This window comes from Ambystoma mexicanum, chromosome 2p (assembly GCF_040938575.1).
Source record: "Ambystoma mexicanum isolate Mex_15411 chromosome 2p, UKY_AmexF1_1, whole genome shotgun sequence".
Lineage (NCBI taxonomy): Eukaryota > Metazoa > Chordata > Amphibia > Caudata > Ambystomatidae > Ambystoma > Ambystoma mexicanum.
The window spans coordinates 955019004-955041229 of NC_090923.1; the positions used below are offsets into that span (position 1 = coordinate 955019004).

Genomic DNA, 22226 nt, shown 5'->3' on the forward strand with positions numbered 1-22226 from the left:
GAAATGTGTAGACAAATAAACAAAAAGTATGTTTATATACAGCACCACAGAAGCTACACCCCGACACACTAGCATCGTAATATAACCCAAGAAAGACTGTTGCAAAAAACACTCCAAAGAGTGCTAGAGCTCTGTGATATCAATCTGCATGGCGAGTCCCATCTTTAAAATGAAAAATTCAGAAACCAAAATACCTTCTGGATATTGTTATGGAAAGACTTTTCCACAGAACAGCAAGAAAGAATGCAACAGAAAAGAAACCATGAAAGGGCGCTTAACTGGATACAGAGCACCATAAAGCACCCAGCACTGCATCTGAATCGGGGTGGGGCAGTTAGTCAGGTACTTGCTAGCCAGGGCATTGTCCTTATTTTAGTTAAATTAGAAGTTAGAGCGCCGTTGCACGTTTCCTGGACATGACTAACCCTCGGAGGAGAAGGACTGGAAAGATGAAGGGGGTCAAAATAGTAAAGCGTGTTGGCCACAAGGAGCACACTTCACAGGCATTGTCCATTCGCCACTAAAATCATCATAAAAAGAAGCTTAATTCAAAAGACTCCTGCCTCATTTACAAATCTCCCTTTTGAAACCCAAGGATCAAAGGCATGGTACGTGAGGTGCCAACACAGGTACCCATCTTCTCTTCCCCATTTCGTGTACGTTCTCTCTGGGGACATGTCCAGGAGCATTACAACAATGCTGTACATAAAAACACATTACAAAAGAATCGGTAACCACAGGCTCAAGATTAGGTATCGTTTTTATGAGAAGTTTAAACATTAATTACAAAATAGAGTATAAATGTGTTTCTTCGTAATCTACTTTATAATCTGAAATACAATAATTAGAAATGAAATGTTTATATATAGAACTTTTCTTTACAGTAAATACAACGTTGTACATGTTAGATACAACAATATGAAATGCCGTATACTAATAAAGCTGTAATTTGAATGCAAAATAAGCATTCAACGTGTTTATAATAAAGTGTCATAAAACATAAAAATATAGGCTAGAGCTGGTAATCCTTCATTATGGTCCTGTAATGCCACAGAGGTGTTGCGGCGACATATTAAGTAAGCCACAAAGCAGAAACCAAATATGGCATCGTTGGGCCATATTGCAGATTGCACGTTGTGTACTTCTTATATTTCATGTACAAAAATATATTGCTTTTAGGTGTCCATTGTGCAAAACCCAGAATTCAAGAAAGAACACTATTGCGGCAGATTATGGGAAACGATCGACAGGAAGGACCGTTTCCTGTGAGTTACAGGAAATAACCCACGACAGAGTCTGTGAATTACGGCTCCTTCTAATACTGCTCTTTGTGTAGCTACAATCGCTAGGCACGGGATATTAGATCAGAATGATCTTGACACAGCCGTTATTACACAGCAGAGAAGATGAAGCAGTAAGGGAAATGTTTTGTCACTAGAGGAAGGCACAGCAAATGAGCCTTGCACCTGGGATGTGACCAGTGCAGACAGTGGCACATGGGAGGCTAAGGTTGGGCTGTCGGTGTTAATAAGCGAATCAATCTTTTCTGCCTCTTTGTTGCAGGCCTCAACTTGCAATTGTTTAGGGTGCTTATCAGTGGGTATAATGAGAATGACGATTTCAGATTCTATGCTCAAATATCCGAACACGTCACACTGTGGCACTGAAATGTGTAGACGAATCTTCTGAAGTATGTCGAAGGCGGTGATTGGTTTCTTGTTAATTTTAGCGAAAGTATCCAGCCGGTCTTTGTCAAATAAAATACGCAGCATTCCTGCACACAAAGGGCAACAGGCCCCTGGTGACAGGATGGGTTTACACCCAGGTGGTGAAAGGGGCGGGCATTTAACGGACATACATTCGTTGGAAAAACTATAGTCTGCCAGAATGCCTACGTCTTGGCAGCGACCAAAGTAATCCACAGCTACTCTGTCAGAGTAGGCCGCACACACATTACTGTACGTTTCGCCATTGTGTCCACACACAGGCTCTATGGATTTGCAGAATGGCTGGCAACTACCCTTGTATGCCAACTGCTTTCCCCTCTGGTACAACGTGCAGATATTACTATGTTCTACATTATCAGTGTCACAAACAGGGTCACGGATCTGGTCACAGTGCCCCTGCTTAGGGACGCATTCGTGCTGGCTACATCCAAACTTTTCAAAACTGGTGAGACAAACCTGACGTTTTGGAATACATCGAAGACTTTTGGGACATGGGTTTGGGGTACAAGGATCCTTGGAAGCACATAAGCCAAACTCGAACTGATTGTCTGCAAGTCCAACACATCGTGCTATGCATGCACTGGGGTAGGAGCGCCCATTTTTCCCACAAACAGGAACAAACTGATCTGCACAGTTACATGGTAAACCAGTAAACATGTAGCGTTCAACTTCCGAGAGGTGTTCATTCACACACTGACGCGTGGAACATATCAAATGGCCTGCCACACAGGAACACACATTGCAGTCTGTACGGAAAGAAGCCCCATGGCTTATTCTTTGACTGCCAACTATGCATGACTTTTGAATATCAACACAATGAATTTCCATGCAGTTTTCCAGCAATCCGCTTTGCCCACAGGTGCAAATTTTGTAGCAACCAACTTCTCCTGTCGATATAGCAACTTGAATGAGCGTGCCTCGACGAACAAGGAAATCTGACGCCTCTCCCAACTTGCAGCCGGGAGCACAAAAATAAGGAAGACAGTGTTCTTCAAGATGGCACCCTTTTCGGTTGACCTCGCAGAGCTCATTGGCCATGCATGGATTTGGGTTGCAAGGATGTGTGATATCCTCTACAATGTGATCGAGTGAACTCGATTTGAGGTATGTATCCAGGGGAATGCAGCTATCCGAGTCATCCGTTGGAGACAGGATATCACAAATGCTTTCTGCCGTGTGGCCTTCTGGAAATGCATTCTGGTCGCCGCACTTAAGGAGAATGTCTATGCAGTCCGACTTGCAAATTACACTTCCTCTAGACCTACTATGACATGGTTTGATTTGCAACGTGCAAGCAATGGCCTTCCACATTTCAGGTTCACAATGTTTAATATCCAGAACAGGAATGTTCATAAATGGCATTTGGATGCTTCCCTTCTCCCAGAGCTTCATGTCATTCATAGCACCCTGGTCCGACTGGGAATTGCAGCTTCTGAACAATTCGGTGGGTCTGTTGTTGAAATTGGTGCAGTAAGATAGATTTCTACAGCCCAATTGACATGGTTCTCGCACGTCGGCCAAGCAAGTCAACATGAGTATTTCTACTGGATTGTATTCACAATAGCGATCAAATTCTTGCCAACTCTGTGTGCTGCCCCAGCTTGAACTGAACAGCTTTGTGCACAACTCCCTACAGGTAGAAGTATTTGCTTTAGAACAACAATGCAACTTGGCACCATCAAGTCCCGTTGACGGTGGAGGGCGCACGGTTACTCCAGGATGAACAGACGTGGATCTTTCAAGAAAGCATTGCCAGAGCGGGTCCTGGGGCAAAGGCTGGGTTTTACAACCTTCAATTAAACCATCCACAATCTCAAGCTCAGTTTTCTTGGACATTAGAATTCTCCTACAGGCAACTTGACAAGAATAGTCTTCTGCTCTCTCGCAACAGTGCAGACTGTCACTGGGGTTTCTCATTGGGTAGGAGTGGGTGTAATTGTTCACACAGTTGATTAGCTGAGGACTTATGGAAGCACAAAAGTTTTCAACTGCTTTGATCTGCGAAGGGCTTGGAGAGGAGTCTGTACGAAAAATGGCTTGGCAGTATTCTCTGCAGTTGGTATGGCGACCAGCATAACTGCAGCACACTGAGCCCATTTCATTCTTGTTAATGCAGCCGAAGAGCGTACTCTCATATTCTTTCCTGCAGGCCTTGGAGAGGTCGTTCTTTGAAGAGGCCTGTTTGCAGGCACTTCTGCATTCCACAGCAATGGCCAGTTCACAGCAGCCCAAGCCAACCCAACCATCAGACTTCTGGGGTCCACCGGGTAGAGATGAATTCATGCAACCCCATACTTCTACCATGGAGGCTGGGCAATATTCGGGTGCACGTTGCAGAAGATGCTTTACGCGGGATTCACTTTTCGAAGACACAATTTGTTCACAAACATCAAGGCACATTGGGTTCTCCTTCGCATGGCTACAGCAGGACGACTGCACAGAGAGCGTCCCTGAGGCCTGGAGCAGCAGTAGTAGTAGTGCTATGCAGAGGGGGCCAGGAGAGTGCACTGGCGCCACTTCCATCCGAAAGCCTATGTTTGGCCGTGAGGCTTAGTGGCCACGACTGCTGTAAGAAGAAATGGATCTGTGTTCAGAACAGCCCTTAGGCCCCCCGTTTAAAGGACTGGGTTGTCCAGCTAAGTTTAGGACATGCCCCGTACTGCTGCACTCAGGGCTGTGCTCGACAGTGGACTAGCTGTGTTCAGGACAACATAAAAACGTGCCCCCTGTGCTGAGAAGCTCCCCACGCTGCTATGTTTAGGTCTGTTTCATAGGGCAATGTAACTAAACCCGTCAGGACTGGGCCACTGTTTTCAGAAGAGATTCGGGTCCGCCATCTTCAGGCCTGTATATGAGTCGCTCTCTTCGGGGCTGGACCCGCGGCGTTATGGACTAGTCCTGGGCTGCTTTTTTCAGAAATTGGTCTGTTTACAGGACTGCTTCGGGGCGCTGTGTTGTGGACAGGCCCGTGCCACTTGGTTCAGTTATGGACGATTCACTGTGTTCACGTCCGTCCCCTTCTCAACCTAAGGAGAAAGAAACCAAATGTTTAAATATTATTTTTAAAAAAATCCTTCTCATTTTCAAGTTTTATATTTTGTGGGGCCGTTTTTGTCTTTAATTGGAGAATTTGTGTATATCTCATTACAAATAATGCTGTGCTGTTAATTGCCAGCTATACATTTTACTAGATTGATTTAGGATTTAAATTGATGGAGAGAAAATGCCAATCTATTTGAAACATCTTTGGTAGACCCATTTTGGATTTTAACTTTGAAAAACAACTGTTGGAACGTATCCATGACACCATTTTCAGACACTCATTTTGTTGGATTTACCAACATCTCCATAGTCTCAGTGGCCCAGGTAGATCCTCATCACAACCACATCAAAATCCCATCACATACACATCGCATCAAGTACATCACAGCCACATGCGCAACCACAACAATACTCACATCTTTATAACTACAACCACATCTAAATCAAACCTACATCTGAACCATATCCACACGCCAACTGCATCAACATTAAAACCTCAACCCATTCTCATGCAAACAGCACCTCAGCCACAACCACATACAACTACAATCAGATGATAAGGACATCAAAAACTCATCCCAACCACAGCCGCATCACTACAACACCCATATGACAACCACATCATACCAAACCACGTTTCAAGGCCCTAGGACGCAACCATTTCCGGGATAACAAACCACGTTTCAAGGCCCTAGGACGCAACCCATTTCTGAGATAACCCACGTTTAAGGCCTTAGGATGCACCATTTCCGAGATATTTGCACCGCAATACGCAAAATATCAATGTGGTCATAGGAGGACCGGAAAAGGCTAATTATAACCGTCTCAGTGCAGGGAACAAAACTTGAGGCCCCTTATGGTCTTTGAAAGACACGTTTCAATGCCCTAGCATGCATAGTTTCGGAGATATCTGCACTACAATGCACCGCAACATACTGCACCGTGCCAAGGTGAGACAACAGGTGGGGACAGCGTACTGAAGGTGCCATCATGCTGCAGCATGTCAATTCTCCCCTCCCCTCTGTGTCTGCTCCATGATTGTGAACAATTGATGAGTGTTATGTCTGCCTACAGAACCTGTGCAAAGTATGGGCACTTTTTGCTAGCGATTTACTAAAGCGTAGGGGTTCTTGAGAGGCGCAAGGCCTCATCTGCATAGGCAGTGTGCCTGTCCTGTCTCCTTTTAGGCTTGGTGCATTTGCTGGTAGCGTCAACTCTGCAAAATGTTTATAAACAGACCAATGAAGGGTAAGGATGCAGCCCTCTATGATGCCGATTTCCACTGGAAAGACAAGGAAGATCAACTACTGCTCCAAGTAATGGCGATTAATTATTAGAAGCAGCCAGAAATGTCCAAAGTTCCCTCCACGGTACTCCATGCAATGCAGTCTTCAAATTTATGCTAAGTACATAAAGGTATTCTTTTTTTTTTTTAAGACATATTTCTGGTAAAGTGATGAGGGCCTGAACCCTTTATCTACCGTGCCAACTCTTTTCGGAAGCCCGTTTGCAAGTAGCTAATTACTTTGGTTTTCTCCACCCATTCTTCAAGGTGAGGCAAAAGCATTTTGGTATACACTTTGCTGGCACGCTCAATAAGGGAAACTGGGCAGTAGTTAGCCAGACTGGCTTCCACCCCTTTTGTATAGTGTAACTTCTTCAGCAGTAAACCAAAATAATGGCACATTTTCGTAACTTAGATATTGTATCAAACAAAAGACAAAAGTAAGGCACCCAAACAGACATTTCTTCTATAAATTAATCTATGAGCAACCTATCAGGGCCCGGGACTAGCTAGAAATGCTGATTTTAAATTTCTCTACAGAAAACGTAAAAGTGTTACACCCTCTTTATTTGATTGATAATCCTCTATACAATCGGCCAAGTTGCTAAAGTATACCATATCTTCTTTGTACAATGAACTAAAATGGTTAAATCATTTAAACCTCTGGGACCCTGAGCTCAAAAGGCATATCTGCCTCTCCAGACCCGGAAAATTACCAACATTCATGCATAGTTCTATTTGCTACGGCCGCTTTTAGGGATTCACGATTTTCTTATGGAAAAGTAGATTTGTTTGCATTCATTATGGACTTACATGCAAAACAAGCCAATACAATTCCTGTCTGATTACAACTCTGTGTTCTTCAACATAGATAGTAGCTGGCATTTTTATATTTTATTATATTATTATATATGGTACCATGTACTTTTCTTGACATTCTGCTTTGTTATAGTGTTAGGTTATATAATCTAAAGCTGAACCTGATTTACCCGTTTTTTTTTGATAGCAGCCTCATATTAGGAGGCTGAGAAATCGTCCCTTGGCTGAACCCGCTGGCTCAAAACGTGTGGGCTGGCTAAAATTACAGTGGAGGCCGGTAACGCGCACTGCATAATGTAGTTTGAGCCTCCACATTACAGACTGGAGTTGCGCTAAAATGAAATGAGTACAATGGTCGATCTTGAAATGTCGGGGAGCACTTAATTTCATATGTTCCTGCAGACCTGGCCAATTGATATTCACTTGTGAGTTGAGCCACTAGGCTGCGGAGCAGTGCATGAAAGTTGTCACCTGTGTGTGCAGCCCCTGCCCGGGTAAGCAGATATTTTGGAAAAGTAAAGCGCACTACACATCCATTGCTTGGGCATGAGTGGGGGGCCAAGGCCATCTCAGATAAAAGGCACACACTGCGGAAGTGCCTAGAATTGTCTGTTGGCTGGGAAGAACGCAGCTGTACTGCTGAGCATTGCGGATCCCTCAATGTGGTACGCTTTAACAAGAAGCTCCTGACATTTTACCAGAATATTAGCTTTGGGACAATTGGGACACTTAATCTTTATATTGCATTGCTGCCCTACTAGTATTTAATAGAAGCTAATACGCTCTATTTTTGTCTTTATCGATTAGGCTCCGCCCCTAATTTGAACAACCCTTTAAAACTAGGCGTGCGCATGCACCAGCGCGCGCACTGCAAGTGCCTAGAAGGGTTGGCTGTTAGCTGTTCGATGTGAGGGCTCATTTATATTGGATTCAATCAAACTCGCAAACTTTGTATTTTGCTGACATCCTTCCTATTTCCCGTAAGCGAGGCCATAAGTGAGGCTCACTTGTGTGTCGTTTGTGTGCCGACACGCAAGGTTTATTATTACTGGACAATTGGGTAAGTAATCCCTTTCTGTCCACTTCAATCATTGTCTGCTTAGTTTCTCTAGATACCACAGATTTGCTTTGATAGCTACGACGAATGCAGTACACTAGGCACGGCTGTATTGTGATACCTCTGGCCGCTCCCATTGCTAGCGAATGCTGTGTTTAGTTATCGTTACTTTTCAATGTTGAGAATTGTGGGTTGAATTTACCAATGTGGTTGCTGTACCTCTGCGTTACATAACTTGGCTGCAGGAATCTGTGACTCAAGACTCTAGAATAATTGCTTGGTGCACATGTACGTTACTATGGAGGCACTTGGTAGCTAGATCAAAGAGATGGGGGATTTAACTTTGGAAAATGCTCATGGAAAGGAGCAGAACAAGCTGAAATGGCGCTGCCGACGTGTTTGTTCAACCAAGATAATCTCCCAAACTGAGAAACAAATCATTACAAGTAAAATAACTAGTTATTTTCAGAAAGTGCCATTATTGAATCCTTACGATGGTGATAATGTTGATAATGCTGATAATGCTGCTATAACAGTCACTAACGAGCTGCAGGTTTCACTTAGTTGTCTGGGCTCTAAATTGGTTAACAACCTTTTGTTACGGGCTAATGTTGGAGAAATGGCACTATGTTCTATACCTTAAAGCTCAGTGAACTGTGGTTCTTTGATGCGGTGTATATTACCCCAAATCAGTATGATGGCAGAGGATTCTATCAAATGTCCAGCGATCCAGATCATCTGATTTTCGTTCATTTGGATCATTACCACCACGAGGACTTGCGCAAAATGGCCACCACCTTGTGTTGATTACTGTTGCCTAGCAACAGGGCTGACTAGAGTTGCGCTCTGATTGGGCCGTTTCCTATACTTTATTGTGCCCACGACACCGGATGGCGCGAGCCGGCCTTATTACGAAGGGCGTCTACTAAGGCTAACTGCCTGTCCGAGTCTGTCGTTGCCGGAGGTGCCGAAGGCCTGGCATGCTGCCCGATGGTCCACATTCACGGTAAGGCACTGACCTAATGCGCCACCTGCACCCCCCCCCCCCCCATCAGCACCCACAACTCCAATCATCCCCATCCGTCGGAACATAACCCACTACATACAAACATAACTTCAAAGACTTCTATACCCAACCAAACACCCACACCTACGGTGGTGAAACACACCCCTCCTTGCCTGCATAAATTGTATGACGGTAGACTACTCCTTGCTGATACACTGCTCGACTCACCCGTGCTGCTTGAACTCCGCCTGCTTCCTGAACAGCAAACAAACATTTCCTACTGAAACTACGAAGCAGCCCGGTCCTACCCACTGCGACCATCCACGCTCGACTTATACGTTGTACACCTATACTTGACATGGCACCTGCACACATGTGAGCATTGTCTGTGCGTACTTGCGTATAATGCTCAACTAGTATTCTAAATGGTCCAATTGCTTGGTTCTCCATGTGAGTATGCATATATCACCCACCATATTCCTTACATAGCCATTATATCACACTTCCTCCACTAATTACGTAATTGACATACATACTGGGGACGAACGTGGACTAGCATCCTGTGTAATCAATCTGCCCTGCTTATTTTGGACTAGCCGATCTTTGTGATATCAAGTTCACATGCATATACTGAACTAGCCTTCTGTGTAATCAAGCTGCCCTGTTTATTTTGGACTAGACTACCTCGTGAAATTAAGTCACCACGCATATATTGTACTAGCCTTTCTTGTATAATCAAGCTTCCCTGACTATTTAGGACTAACCCACTCGGTGAACCTAATCTGCCTAGCTCTTACTGGACCAGCCTATTCCATAGACAAACTGTTTTGTGCCCAAACCACTGCCACCGAATGTACCTACCTGTTTCACTGGACCAACCTAAACCTGGAACAGAATAAACACTATGCATAAAGGACAGAACCGGCCGTATTTACGACAACTAATCCTACCCTACATAATAATGTCCTTAATCAAAGCCTCACCCTGCCCCTTACCAGACAGAAACAACAGAATCTGTGCTGGACTCGCCCGACTCTACGAGCCTAGAATAAATAACTATCAATCTAAATCTAATTACCCACCATAAGCTCAATACCTATGGCCTTGTCCACGATTCACTGATAGAATCTTTTCATGAGGCCCTACCCAAAATCATGAACTTCATACACCGCCATACTAACAGCCAACACCAAAACAAACCAACCCAGACCAACCAGTTCCCATGAACCCAAAAACCCGACCACCATCTCTGGAGCCTTGATCAACTCAAGATCCCTAGTGGCACACGCCATTGAAATAGCAGACATCCTATCGTCTGACAACTTGGACTTCCTGGTGATCACCGAAACATGGTTACACGATGCAGCCGGTCCTGCCCTCATGTTAGTTATCCCAGACGACTATAAGATTCTTAGAGTGGATACATCTAATGCCACAGGGGGCCGCATAGCCAATATAGCGAAAACAAGCCTTGCCCTTAGACTTGGCACCCCAAGACCACTTAAATCATGCAAACTGCTAATGGCCAAACTACCTATATCTAGTAACCGGACACTAACCATCTACCTGCTATATAGACCCCCCGGACCTATTGGTACTTTTGAGGATGATCTATCTAGCCTGCTGGCCAACAATACTAAAGAGTCATCACAGATATTAATGCTGGGTGACTGCAATCTAGGCTTTAATGACCCTGAGGATAAACACGCACAATCCATAGCGACTATCCTGTCCGAATATGGACTCACCCAAAAAGTCCTCGCCTCTACCCACAATAAAAGAACCCTTGATTGGGTAGCTGACCTAAACTGCACCACCACCATCATGAATAAAACTCGCAACCTTGGACAGATAATCACTTGATAGACTTCTCTTTAACAATATATAAACTAATGCCAAAAGCCGCTGCAATGGCACCACCTCTGCTTACCAGATACAAAATAAATATCACATCTGACAAACTATTACTGCATCTCCTTCCATCCCTCAATTCGCTACCAAGTAACTCTGACCCAAACCTCTTAGTAGAGGTCTTAACACCACAATGACCAATGCCTTAGATACTATTGCGCAAGCTAAGCTTTGCAAAATTAAACGGAAGGCTCACCTCAACGCCTGGTTCATACCTCAAAGAGCCAAGGCTCACCTCAACGCCTGGTTCATACCTCAAAGAGCTAAGACTTCAGAAAAGGAAACTACAATCCCTCTGGCGTCACTCCCCTTCAGAGAAAAACTAAAATTGCAACTGGCCCAGTTGGCAAACAAAAACAAGAAAGAAATAATTTGTACCAAAAAAGATACTTTCAATGATACAATCTCCAAAGCTAGCTCCAACACCAAGGAGCCATTTGTGATCCTCTGGGAACTAGAATCCCCCATACCCCCTCTCCACAACATACCAAAGGACACAAAAAGGTGAACGAGCATCCAAAATGCCCCATCTAGCAAAATAACATCCCTTCAAATAAAAATTGCTAATAAAGCCTCATTACCACCTACTGAGTCACACCTCTCTACTCCCTCCGAAATCCTTAACATGCCAGTACCCTTCAGTTTCTTCAAAGTCTCCATTCAGGAAACTGAGAAAATCATCCCATCACTCAAGCCATCTAACTGTCAAGGTGACAACTGTCCTGCCCAAATAGTTAAAGACGCAGCGAGAGACTTGGCACACTTTATCTCAAAACTAATTAATGCCTCCTTCAAAACTAATACTGTCCCAATGAACCTCAAAGAGTCTTGGGTTCTACCACTCCTCAAGAAACAGACGCTCGACCCCTCCATTCGTACCAACTACAGATCCATAACCACGGTACCATTTCTCCTTAAAATAATTGACAGCGTAGCATACCTGCAATTTCAGGACTACCTTGAAGCCAACCATCTCGCCAATCAGGATTCAGGCCACAACATGGCACTGAAACGGCATTAATTGATCTAAAAGACCCAAATAGACGAGCTAACGGACAATGGCAAAACTGCCATGCTACTCCTCCTAGACCTGTCAGCAGGCTTCGAGCTGGTGGACCATGCAGTCCTGTGCAAACACCTAGCGTCGGTGGCCCACTTCTCGAGTGATGCAATAGCAGGAGTCCAGTCCTTTTTAGCTAATAGGACTATTAGTATCTTCTCCCCATCGGCATTGGCTGACCCTATCCAAACTACATGCGGTGTCCCACAAGGTTCTTGTGTTTCGTCCACCATGTATACTATATTCACCAAGCCCCTATTCAACAAATTGGACAGATTGGGTGTCACATACACTAACTATGCTGATGACACCCAGAACCTCATTCCCCTTTCGGGCAATTTTGATAAGGATACGGCCTTGGTAAATTAAATATACCTACTCATTCAGGCATGGATGGCATCCCATGTCCTCTGCCTGAATGACAATAAAACAGAGATACTGATCCTTGCATCTAAAGCCAACCTAAAAAAACAAAGTCCCAACTATGTTTCAGTCAACATAGATGGCAATATAATCAAAGTAGTAAATGAGGTAAAAACATTAGGTTTTTATCTTGATTCCACCATATCTTTAAATAAACAGGTTAACTCTCTGGCCTCCTCCACGGCCTACACAGGCAAACTTATCAGGGCCTGTAGACCTTATCTAACAGAAGCAAGCTGTATCACCCTCGCCAATGCTCTAATATTGTCAAAACTGGATTATTGCAATGCCCTATATCTAGGAAGCCGTTAATGCTGCACATAGAGAACACTCTCCAGCATCTCAAGGATTGGCGGTGCCCCCTAACTCCCTTTCTCCTTCCTATTAGCCCAACTCTGGATAGAGTTTTTGCTATTGTCGCCATCCCAGGTAAAGACTCACAAGATAGCGATAGCCCACACTGTAAAACATCTCGGAAAGGAAGTAATACGAGTACCCGCAGCAGGACTTCCAATGAAATGCTTTTAGCATTTGAACGTTTACTTATAACATTGATAGATAAGAGTGAGAATCGAGGGAGGAAGTATGTACAAAACCAAAGTACTAACACTGAGCCATTTGTATTTTGTCCACCCGCTAAGGCTCAACTAACCCCTCACAGTTTTACTGCTAAACTCAGTTTGAACAATAAGTGTATTAATCATGTCCAACTAGTAAAAACATAATCAAATGTAATCTGCCAGGCGACAGAGGGCTAGTCAGAAAGCTAGTGTTGTGACTCCTTTACCAGCTGTAGTACCACAAAGAGACTTAGGGGTCCCTAGCACAAATTAAACCTTATTAGTATCATCTATACCATCTGTAAGTAATTGTAAGTGTGTAGGACCTAATGATGCAATAACTTCCTGTCCTGTATAAAATTTGATTACTAGTAAGCCACTAGGCAATCAGCGTGATGGGCACTCTGACCAAATGTGTCTCTTGAATCTGTGGGCCCCTACAGGAGGACAAGTAGCAGCCCCTGCTGTAAAACAAATAAAGGGAAGGTGTTAATCAGAAAGAGGTGAACATGCTCAAGGCACACCAGTTGCAAATGGTTCCGACAACTGGGACACCACCATTCGCACTGCAGTATTGACTTTGTTTCACACCACTGTTCCTTTACGAGGTGTAGTGTCTAAAGACATTCTAATGGTTGACCAAGTTGACCATAGTCAATCTAATATTTGTTTTAGGTCAACATATGTGTTAGATTATGTTCTGTCATATCAAGATGCCATCTATAAAATGGGATACTTGAGATCTAGTGCTCAGACACCTCGCACTAAGTTGCGATCTAATGGTGGAAAAGCGGGACCGCAGAATACCCAAACAAGAACGCTAAATGCGGAAACAACGTCACAGTACAGTAGGCATAAAGGCAATTCCCACCCCGCCTCCCCATTAAATTCTTGCTGTCACCACCAATGTAGCATGAGTTGTCAACCAATTGCCACAAATGAGCAACTAACTCAAGCTACCCAGCCTAAACCTTTGGTTGTTAAATTATCGATTGCCTCCGTTTGTCCTCATCCCACTCCCTCTCAGCCAGCCACCAACGATGTAGAAAATGGCTATTGGCAATGGCTTCCAGCAATACTTAAAACACACTTTACCCAGATGTCACGATGACATTCAAATCGCGATGTCTTTGAATACTCAGGCATTCGCACACATCTTTAGCGATGGCGGATTCATAGAGCTCCTGTGTAATTACACTTTTATCGCATTACAGGAGACTTGGCTTAGTGAATTGGTTGACTTTGATGGGCGATCAACTATCTGCAAAGCGGCGGTCAAACGACCCAAGGGTCATCTGAAGGATGGGGTGTTGATATCAGCTGCCTCCCCTTGGTCATTGAAAGCAATGCATAGCTCAGTATCTACTGTACAAGCAGCTGACCTGCGTCTCTGTTAGTGCGTTTGGTCCTGATAAGGAATAAGTTACTTACCTGTAACTGTTGTTCTCCAGCATGGGTCTGGCATGGATTCACATGTTCATGAATATTCCCTGTCGTCAGGCCGGGAATCCTCGGTATAGAAAAAAATCAGTATCAGTTTCGTTTCTGATCTGTCTTTCTCAGTAGTAACCAATCACTGGTCTCTGAGTCATACTGCCCCCAGCCAATGACTGCCCTCTCCCTAAGCCCCTCCCCTGGCAGCCATCCTCAGATTTGGTAGCACGTGAAGTGGCAGTATGACCAAGGGAAGAGCCGCAGAGGGGTAGGCGGGAGGGTTCGCATGTGAATCCATGCCAGACCCATGCTGGAGAACAACAGTTACAGGTAAGTAACTTGTTCCTTCTCCAGCATAGGGTCTGGCATGGATTCACATGCTCATGAATATAAGAATACATAGCAGTATACACATGCACAACTACGGGAGGTGACACAAGGCTCAATATCAAGCAATACAACAACTCAACATTAAGCAACTCTTACCTCCTCACCAGGCTCACCTTAGGCGAACAGGTTGCGCAGCACTGCCTGGCCGTCTCTGGACTCCTCCCTGGAATCCCGGTTGATGCAGTAGAATCTCGTGAAGGTGTGCGTCGACCTCCACGTAGCAGCCCTGCAGATGTCGAGCAGGGGCACACCAGACAGGAACGCCGTAGTAGCAGCGATCGCTCTGGTCGAATGGGCTCTCGTCGGCCGGGCAGCGGTCGGTTTGCCAACCGGTGACAGTGCATGATGCAGCCGGAGAGCCATCTGGAAATGGAAGTCTTCGAGAGGGCCTTCCCTTGATTCACAGGTCCAAAGTTCACAAACAGCTGTGATGTCTTCCGGAAACTCTTCATGCGGTCCACGTAGAACTTCAGCGCTCTAGCCACATCTAGCGAGTGCAGAGTCCTCTCAGCCGGCGACGGGAAAAAAACTGGCAACACCAAGGGCTCGTTGAGGTGAAAGTCCGACGGCACCTTGGGCATGAAGGAGGGGTGCATCCTCAGCACCACCCTTGTGTCGTGAAAAGTCAAGTATGGAGGCTTGCAAGACAGGGCCTGGATCCCTCCCACTCGTCGTGCAGAGGTGATGGCCACGAGGAATGCTGTCTTCCACGACAGAAACTTCAACGGCACTGAATGCATAGGCTCGAATGGGGCCCCCCATGAGCCTAGTTAGTACCACGTTGAGCTCCCACGCCGGGGCAGGGGCCTTCACCGGCGGGAATGATTGGAACAGTCCTTTCATAAATTCCTTCACCAGACAATGAGACCACAAGGACGCCCGTCCTGTAGTTCTGGTGTAACGTGAGACGGCAGCCAGATGTACCTTGATGGAGGCGCGAGATAGGCCATCCTTGGCCAAAGACAGTAGGTACGGCAATACTTGAGGGGCCGTAATCCGTAGAGGGTTAATCTTCTGTGCTCGGCACCAGACAGAGAACCTCTTCCATTTGTGTCCGTAGCACGAGAGTTGAGGATGCCCTGGCCTTTGCAAGAACCTCTCTGCAGTCGGCCGGGATGTCGTATCCTCCAAACTCTAGTGCTGCAGGAGCCAGGCCTGCAAGTTCAGCGACTATGGTTCGTGATGAAGAAAGGCGCCTCCTTCTCTGGAGAGAAGATCCGCGTCCGTCGGTAGCTTGACTGGTGTGGACGCGGACAAGTCCAGAAGGTCCGGGAATCAGATCTGCCTCGGCCACGCCGGTGCGACGAGGATCATCCTGCACCGGGACCTCTTGAGCTGGTTGACGATCCGGAGCAGCAACGGCAACAGCGGGAATGCATAAAGGAACAGGCCGTCCCAGGGGAACGAGAAAGCATCGCCCATGCTCCTCGGTTGGGGAAACCTGCTGGTGAATCTCCGGCACTTGGAGTTCACCGCCGTCGCGAAGAGATCGATCTGGGGTTCGCCCCATCGTCAGAAGAGTCGGTCCACTTGATCCTGGCGCAGTTCCCACTCGTGGCACGAGCGCAGCTCCCTGCTGAGTGAGTCGGCGGTGGTGTTTTTTATCTCTGCCAGATGAAAGGGTACCAGAAACATCCCTTGTGCGATGGCCCAATGCCACAGATCCTGGGCTTCCTTGGACAGGGCAGGGGATCTGGATCCGCCCTGCTTCCAAATGTAAAACATCGTGGTGGTGTGGTCGGTGAAGATCCTCAACACCTTGCCCTTGAGGGACGGAAGGAAGGACCCGAGGGCCCAGAACACTGCGCGGAGCTCCAAGATGTTGATGTGGAGAGTATTCTCCTCCGAGCACCAAAGGCTTCTCGCGTGGAGGCCCCCGGTGTGCGCTCCCCAACCTTCCAGGGAGGCATCCGTCGTCACCGTCACCTGGTGGGCCGGGGCTAGGAAGCCTGTTCCCGCTGTCAGATGAGCGCGGACACCCCACCATGGTATCGCCTGACGGAACGTTTCGTCGAGCGAGATCCTGTCCTCGAAGCTGCCCGTCATCTGGATCCAGTGGGCGTCGAGGAATTCTTGCAAGAGCCGCATCCGAAGTCTGCAATGGGGCACCAGATAAATGCAGGAGGACATCATTCCGAGGAGGGACTTGATAGACCTCACTTTGGCCACGTCCGTGGCAAGTAGACGTTGCACCTTTCCTAGGATGGTCCTTATCCTTTCCTCCGACGGTGAGGCCCGCCGCGACCACTGTGTCAAGCTGTGCTCCCAGAAACAGGGCGACTTGCGACGGGACCAGGTGGGATTTTGGAAAGTTGATGGAGAACCCCAGGTCCGTGAGCAGCTGGATGGACTTCGCAGTGTGTTCCACGGCGAGCTCCCTTGTCCTTGCCCGTATGAGCCAGTCGTCCAGGTAGGGGTAGACGTGGATCCCCTGCAGGCGCAACCGCGCCGCCACCGGTGCTAGGCATTTGGTGAACACCCTGGGCACCGATTTTAATCCGAACGGGAGGGCCTTGAACTGGTAGTGCCGCCCTTTGACCACGAACCTAAGGAACTTTCGGTGCCTCTTTAGAATAGGGATGTGGAAGTAAGCATCCTCCAAATCCAACGACGAAAGGAAATCGCCCTCCTCCAGCTGTCCCAGCACGTGCTGGAGGGTGAACATCTGGAACTTCTGTGCCTTGATGTATTTGTTTAGTCGTCGCAGGTCCAGGATGGGACGCCATCCTCCTGTCTTCTTCCTCACGAGGAAGTATCTTGAGTAAACTCCGGAGCCCCGAAGCCTCTTCGGGACGAGCTCGATGGCACCTTTCCTGAGCATCGCCCGTACTTCCAACAGCAGTTGAGGGACGTGATTTTCCTTCCTGGCCACGGGAGGAATGCGGGGGCACCTCTTCTGGAACTCGAGGGCGTGCCCCAAGGCCAGGGCGTCCAGCACCCAACGGTCGGTGGAGATGGACTCCCACACGCCGATGAACTTCGTCAGCCGGCCTCCCACCGGGGTGCTTTGGCGGGGGCCCGACCCGACGGACGGTTCAATCCTGCTTGGAGGCCGCTTTGCCTCCTTGACCACCTTGGCGACGACGGCGGGATCCACCTGACTTGCCGCGTCCCCTGTAGGCCTCCTGCGACGAAGACCTTGCTGCTTAACAGTAAGTAGAGGAGCTGCTGTCGGCTCCCTTGGAGGCACCCTGTCTGCCTCAGGAGCTCCGAAAGGACGGCCGTCGCTGTTGGAGCACCCCCAGTGCACGGGCCGTCTCCATGTAAATCTTGATCGCCTGAAGGGATTCATCAACCGCCTTGCCAAAAAGGTTGTTCCCATCGAAGGGCATGTCCAAAACCTTGGTCTGAACGTCCTGGCAGAAATGCGTCGCCCTGAGCCATCCTCGTCGTCTCAGGCAAACCCTGTTGCCCAACTGACGGAAACCTGTGTCAGCGATGTCCGTAGCCACCATAATGGCGTGGTCCGAGGCAATCTCACCTTCCTGCAAGATTACCAGGGCCTCAGCCCTCTTGGCATCCGGAAGGAAGTCCAACAGAGGGGCGATCTTAAACCACAACTCCCTGTCGTAGCGGGCTACGATGGCCAGGGTGTTGGCCGCCTTGAGGGTCGTCGCTGCAGATGAGATGACCAGTCGTCCCATTGCATCCAGTTTCCTACCCTCGCCGTCTGGAGGGGAGGTTGAAGTCGAGGCCGATGGCCCCCCCCTCCTCCTCTTCTTGGCCTCCGCTGAGACGACCGAGTCCAGGGTAGGTTGCGCTCTAAGGCACAAGGGGGCAGCGTCTGGGACCCGGTACTTCTTCTCGTACCGGTCCCTCTTCGCAGGAGCCGTGGCAGGGTTCTTGAGGGCGAGCCCCTCATCCCAGTTGTCATCAAGAAGCAGTACGACGAGGACCGTCTTCCTTTTAGCCTCGCGCCGCTAGTAAAGGAACCCCTCCTTTTCCTCGGGGCACAGCTGGAAGAGCTTGGATGCCCTGGAGATCATTGCATGGAAGGATCCAATCTCGTCGGGCGGAGACGCCCGGGCAGGGGGCAACGGGGGACACGTCCCGTCGTCGCCTCCGTCGTCATCAGTACCCGTCGTAGTCGTGTCCATGCCTGTATCATTCCCGTGGGTAGTGGACCGGGGGGAAGGCAGAGAAGGCCGCAGAGGCGGGAGAGGAGGCCTAGGATGCATCCTCCTCTTAGGCGGTGGGCTCCCCGAAGGTCCCGGCTCCGGATCCTCCGTCGGGTCTGGCTCAGGCTACTCCGTTGGGGGGGAAGGGGCAACCTAGTCCTCATCTCCGAGCATAAGGACTGGATGGCTGAAAAAATGGCCGCCGAGGTGTCCTGCGGCGCCGGAAACGACGGGCGCGAGGGCTCTTGAGGAGCCTCGTCTGCGTCACCGTCGCCCTCGTCGGGATCCCTCCCGATGGACTGTGTCTCCTCCACGACTTGGATGAGCTCCTCTTCAGAGGTCGTGTCCGTATCCACGACTGCCACCACCCCCTCACCCCCTTTTTCCAACAAGGACTTCGTGGGGGTCTTCCCAATGGGCCTGAAAGACTCCCCCCTCCGCGGTGGCAGGGAGACTCTGGTACCTGAGGGCGCCTCCACTGGTGTAGCCTCCACAGGCTGTGCCAGGGCCGCGGCGACATCCTCAATCGAGGTCCTAGCAGGGTGAATCACGGCCAACGTCACCTTCTGTACGCCCGGGGCCTTCACCTTCGGGGGAGGGTCCGAGCCTCGCTCCCCCTCTGCCGGAGTCTTCGAGATCGACCGGGGCCTCTCCAGAAGCTTCGCCGGGTTCTCGGACTCCCTCTTACCCGAGCCAGAGCGTTGGCTCGTGGTCGATGGCGCCGGGGAGGGTGCGCCCTGCCTAGCAGCCAAGGAGCCCGACCGTTCGGCCCCTTTTGTTGGGCCCCCGTCACCGGAGCACCCTCACAGGACTTAGAAGACCGCTCGGACTTCTTCTTCTCACCTGGCGGGCTCTTACCTTCCAGCCAGTTGGCGAGACGGAGGTGGCGATCCTTCATGGTCCGCTCCGACATGTTTCCACAAAACACGCAGTCCTTTTCCTTGTGCGTCTTGTCCTCATGGAGACAGTAGAGGCATAACGAATGCTCGTCCTCCTTGAAAACGTTCTGAAGCTGGCATCCAGGGCCGGTCCTGAATAGCTTCCCGGGCGTGGAGCTCCCCTTCTCCTGGGCCATGTCCGGGGTAGGCCTCGGAACTTCTGGAATCCTCCAAAAGCATAACTCGATGAAATCTTAGAAAACTCTGAAACGGATCCCCGTTGATGGGAAGAAGAAACGGTGGAGCTTGAGGCTCTTTTAACCGAAAAAATGAGAAAATCTCCTGAAAAAAGTGCGAAAACGCAGCAAAAGCTCGAGAGCTAAGCACGAGGACTCCCAACACTTGAACGTGCGGTAAAAATCTGAGGATGGCTGCCAGGGGAGGGGCTTAGGGAGAGGGCAGTCATTGGCTGGGGGCAGTATGACCCAGAGAAAAGTGATTGGTTACTACTGAGAAAGACAGATCAGAAATGAAACTGATACTGATTTTTTCTATACCGAGGATTCCCGGCCTGACGACGGGGAATATTCATGAGCATGTGAATCCATACCAGACCCCATGCTGGAGAAATGGGTATGATCCTCCAAATAAGTCACCACAGTGAATGTAGCAGCAGTTGCCAACATCTTTAAAACGTACCATAAATTACTGCCACTTATACTAGTAGGCGACTTCAATGCTTTAATAGAATTTTCTAGTTTTGACCAGTGTGAGAACTACTAGTCTGAGCCAACTATTGGTTCTTGTGCTGCTGCCCGCAGAGGGGAAAAAGTGGGTGTCTCTGCTGAATGGGTATAGAATGACGTGCCTGAATGGGTATTGCCTAGGGGATTCACCTATGGCTTATACCCGCGTAAATGGTAATCCAGTTCCACCCTGGATTATAGGTTTGTGAATGTGCAAGGTTTGAAATTAGTTAAAGACATGGCAATTATTCCTCGGAGTGAAAGTGATCACTTTCCTTAATGTCTCTTTTTGACACCTCTAGTCAGCTGTAAACAGCGAAACATAAAAGCCACTAATGGTGAACTCTACCAACTCACAGTGCAATAGAATCCGTTGGAATGATGCCAAAATAGAAAAGGCTACTACTGTTTCGCATACCTTGCTTACGTCCTTTAGTAGATGCTATGAACTAGATCCAGGTGAGCAATGTAAAGACATAGTTCTTGCTTTTGCAAAGATGGTTGCCCAGATTAAACATTCCTTGGTGGACCATCGTATCTACAAAAGCAACGCAGAGAGAAGCAATAGAAAGACTGATACACGAGTAACTTACGATCCTGAAATAGCTGCAGCGAAGCGGGAGTTAAGGAAATCCATAAGCAATGCACTTTTCCATCATACTAAACCACTATCTCCTAGTGAAGTAAGCAACCACATTAGGTCACTTAAATTGACATATCATAAATTACTAGTTGCCTATAGAATCACGTGTAATGCCCAGCTTGCCCTTGAAAAAGTAGTATGCGCTTTTGGAAAGTCATGCATGATGCTCAACCTCGTGATCTCTTAGCCATCTGAGTAACTGAACCTGATTGGAAGATACGTATAGCAAAGACCCTTCGTCTTCCTGAACTCGACAATGTTCCTCTTCCTCTTTTAAAAGGCATTTGGATTTGTCAGTTATCTCCAGATGACATTGCAGATATCATCAGGCATTTAAATAAATCCTGCCAGGCTTCCAGTCCTGATGTTATCTGCAATGCATTGGTAAAAAAGGTCAGTGGAACTTGGCCACTAATTATCGCATCATGCTAGCCATGCTCGATGTATCATCTAAGGTCTTCTTGATTGAGCTAAATGATTGGATTCGTGCTAAAAAGATACTACCACCCAATCAGATGGACTTTATAAAAAAGTAATGCAATACTGCACATAATATGTTGATACTGGTTTCATCTATTGACTATGCATGGGAATGCTGGAATGCTATGGTCTATGAGGCTTTCATAGATTTCTCTGCCGCATTTGACTTAGTCCTTAGAGGCAGACTATGGAAAAAAACTCATTACACGGAATATCCCACTTGAACTTTTGAAGATGTTGTTGCTTCTCTGTTAGGATAAGGTTGGATGGGGAAGGCAGCCTATCCACCCCTCTGTCGATCGCTGTGGTGTCGAACACGGGTGTATAGTTGCTGCCACCCTTTTCAACCTTTATCTCTCAGACTTGGGTCTTGAGTTTACCAATTCAATATTATGTCCTGTTAAGGTGGGTCGACACTCTACCAGTTGGCTGGCTTACGCCGGCGACTTGGTTTTTATAGACCACACACCTAGAGGACTAAAAAGCCTAGTAGAATCCCTAGGTAAATATGCAGGAATAAATGGTCTAGCGATTAACAATGAAAAGAGTAAGACAATGGTTTTTGCTCCGACTTCCCACAAGAGCCATAAACTTATTTGTACCCTCAATGGTGCAAAATTAGAAAATGTAGTATGCTATAAATATTT

At 47.6% G+C, this 22226-nt stretch overlaps 1 protein-coding gene across 2 annotated transcripts in view; it reads right to left on the bottom strand.

Annotated features, from left to right (window-relative positions):
* Positions 1 to 742: 742 nt before the first annotated feature.
* RECK (reversion inducing cysteine rich protein with kazal motifs) overlaps positions 743 to 22226 on the bottom strand; it is a 55939-nt gene continuing 34455 nt past the window's right edge. For both annotated transcript variants that reach the window (XM_069644740.1, XM_069644741.1), the window contains exon 2: positions 743 to 4753. In XM_069644740.1, coding sequence (XP_069500841.1) covers positions 1365 to 4250 — 2886 coding nt within the window. In that variant the 5' untranslated portion in view covers positions 4251 to 4753 and the 3' untranslated portion in view covers positions 743 to 1364. The remainder of the gene's footprint in view (positions 4754 to 22226) is intronic.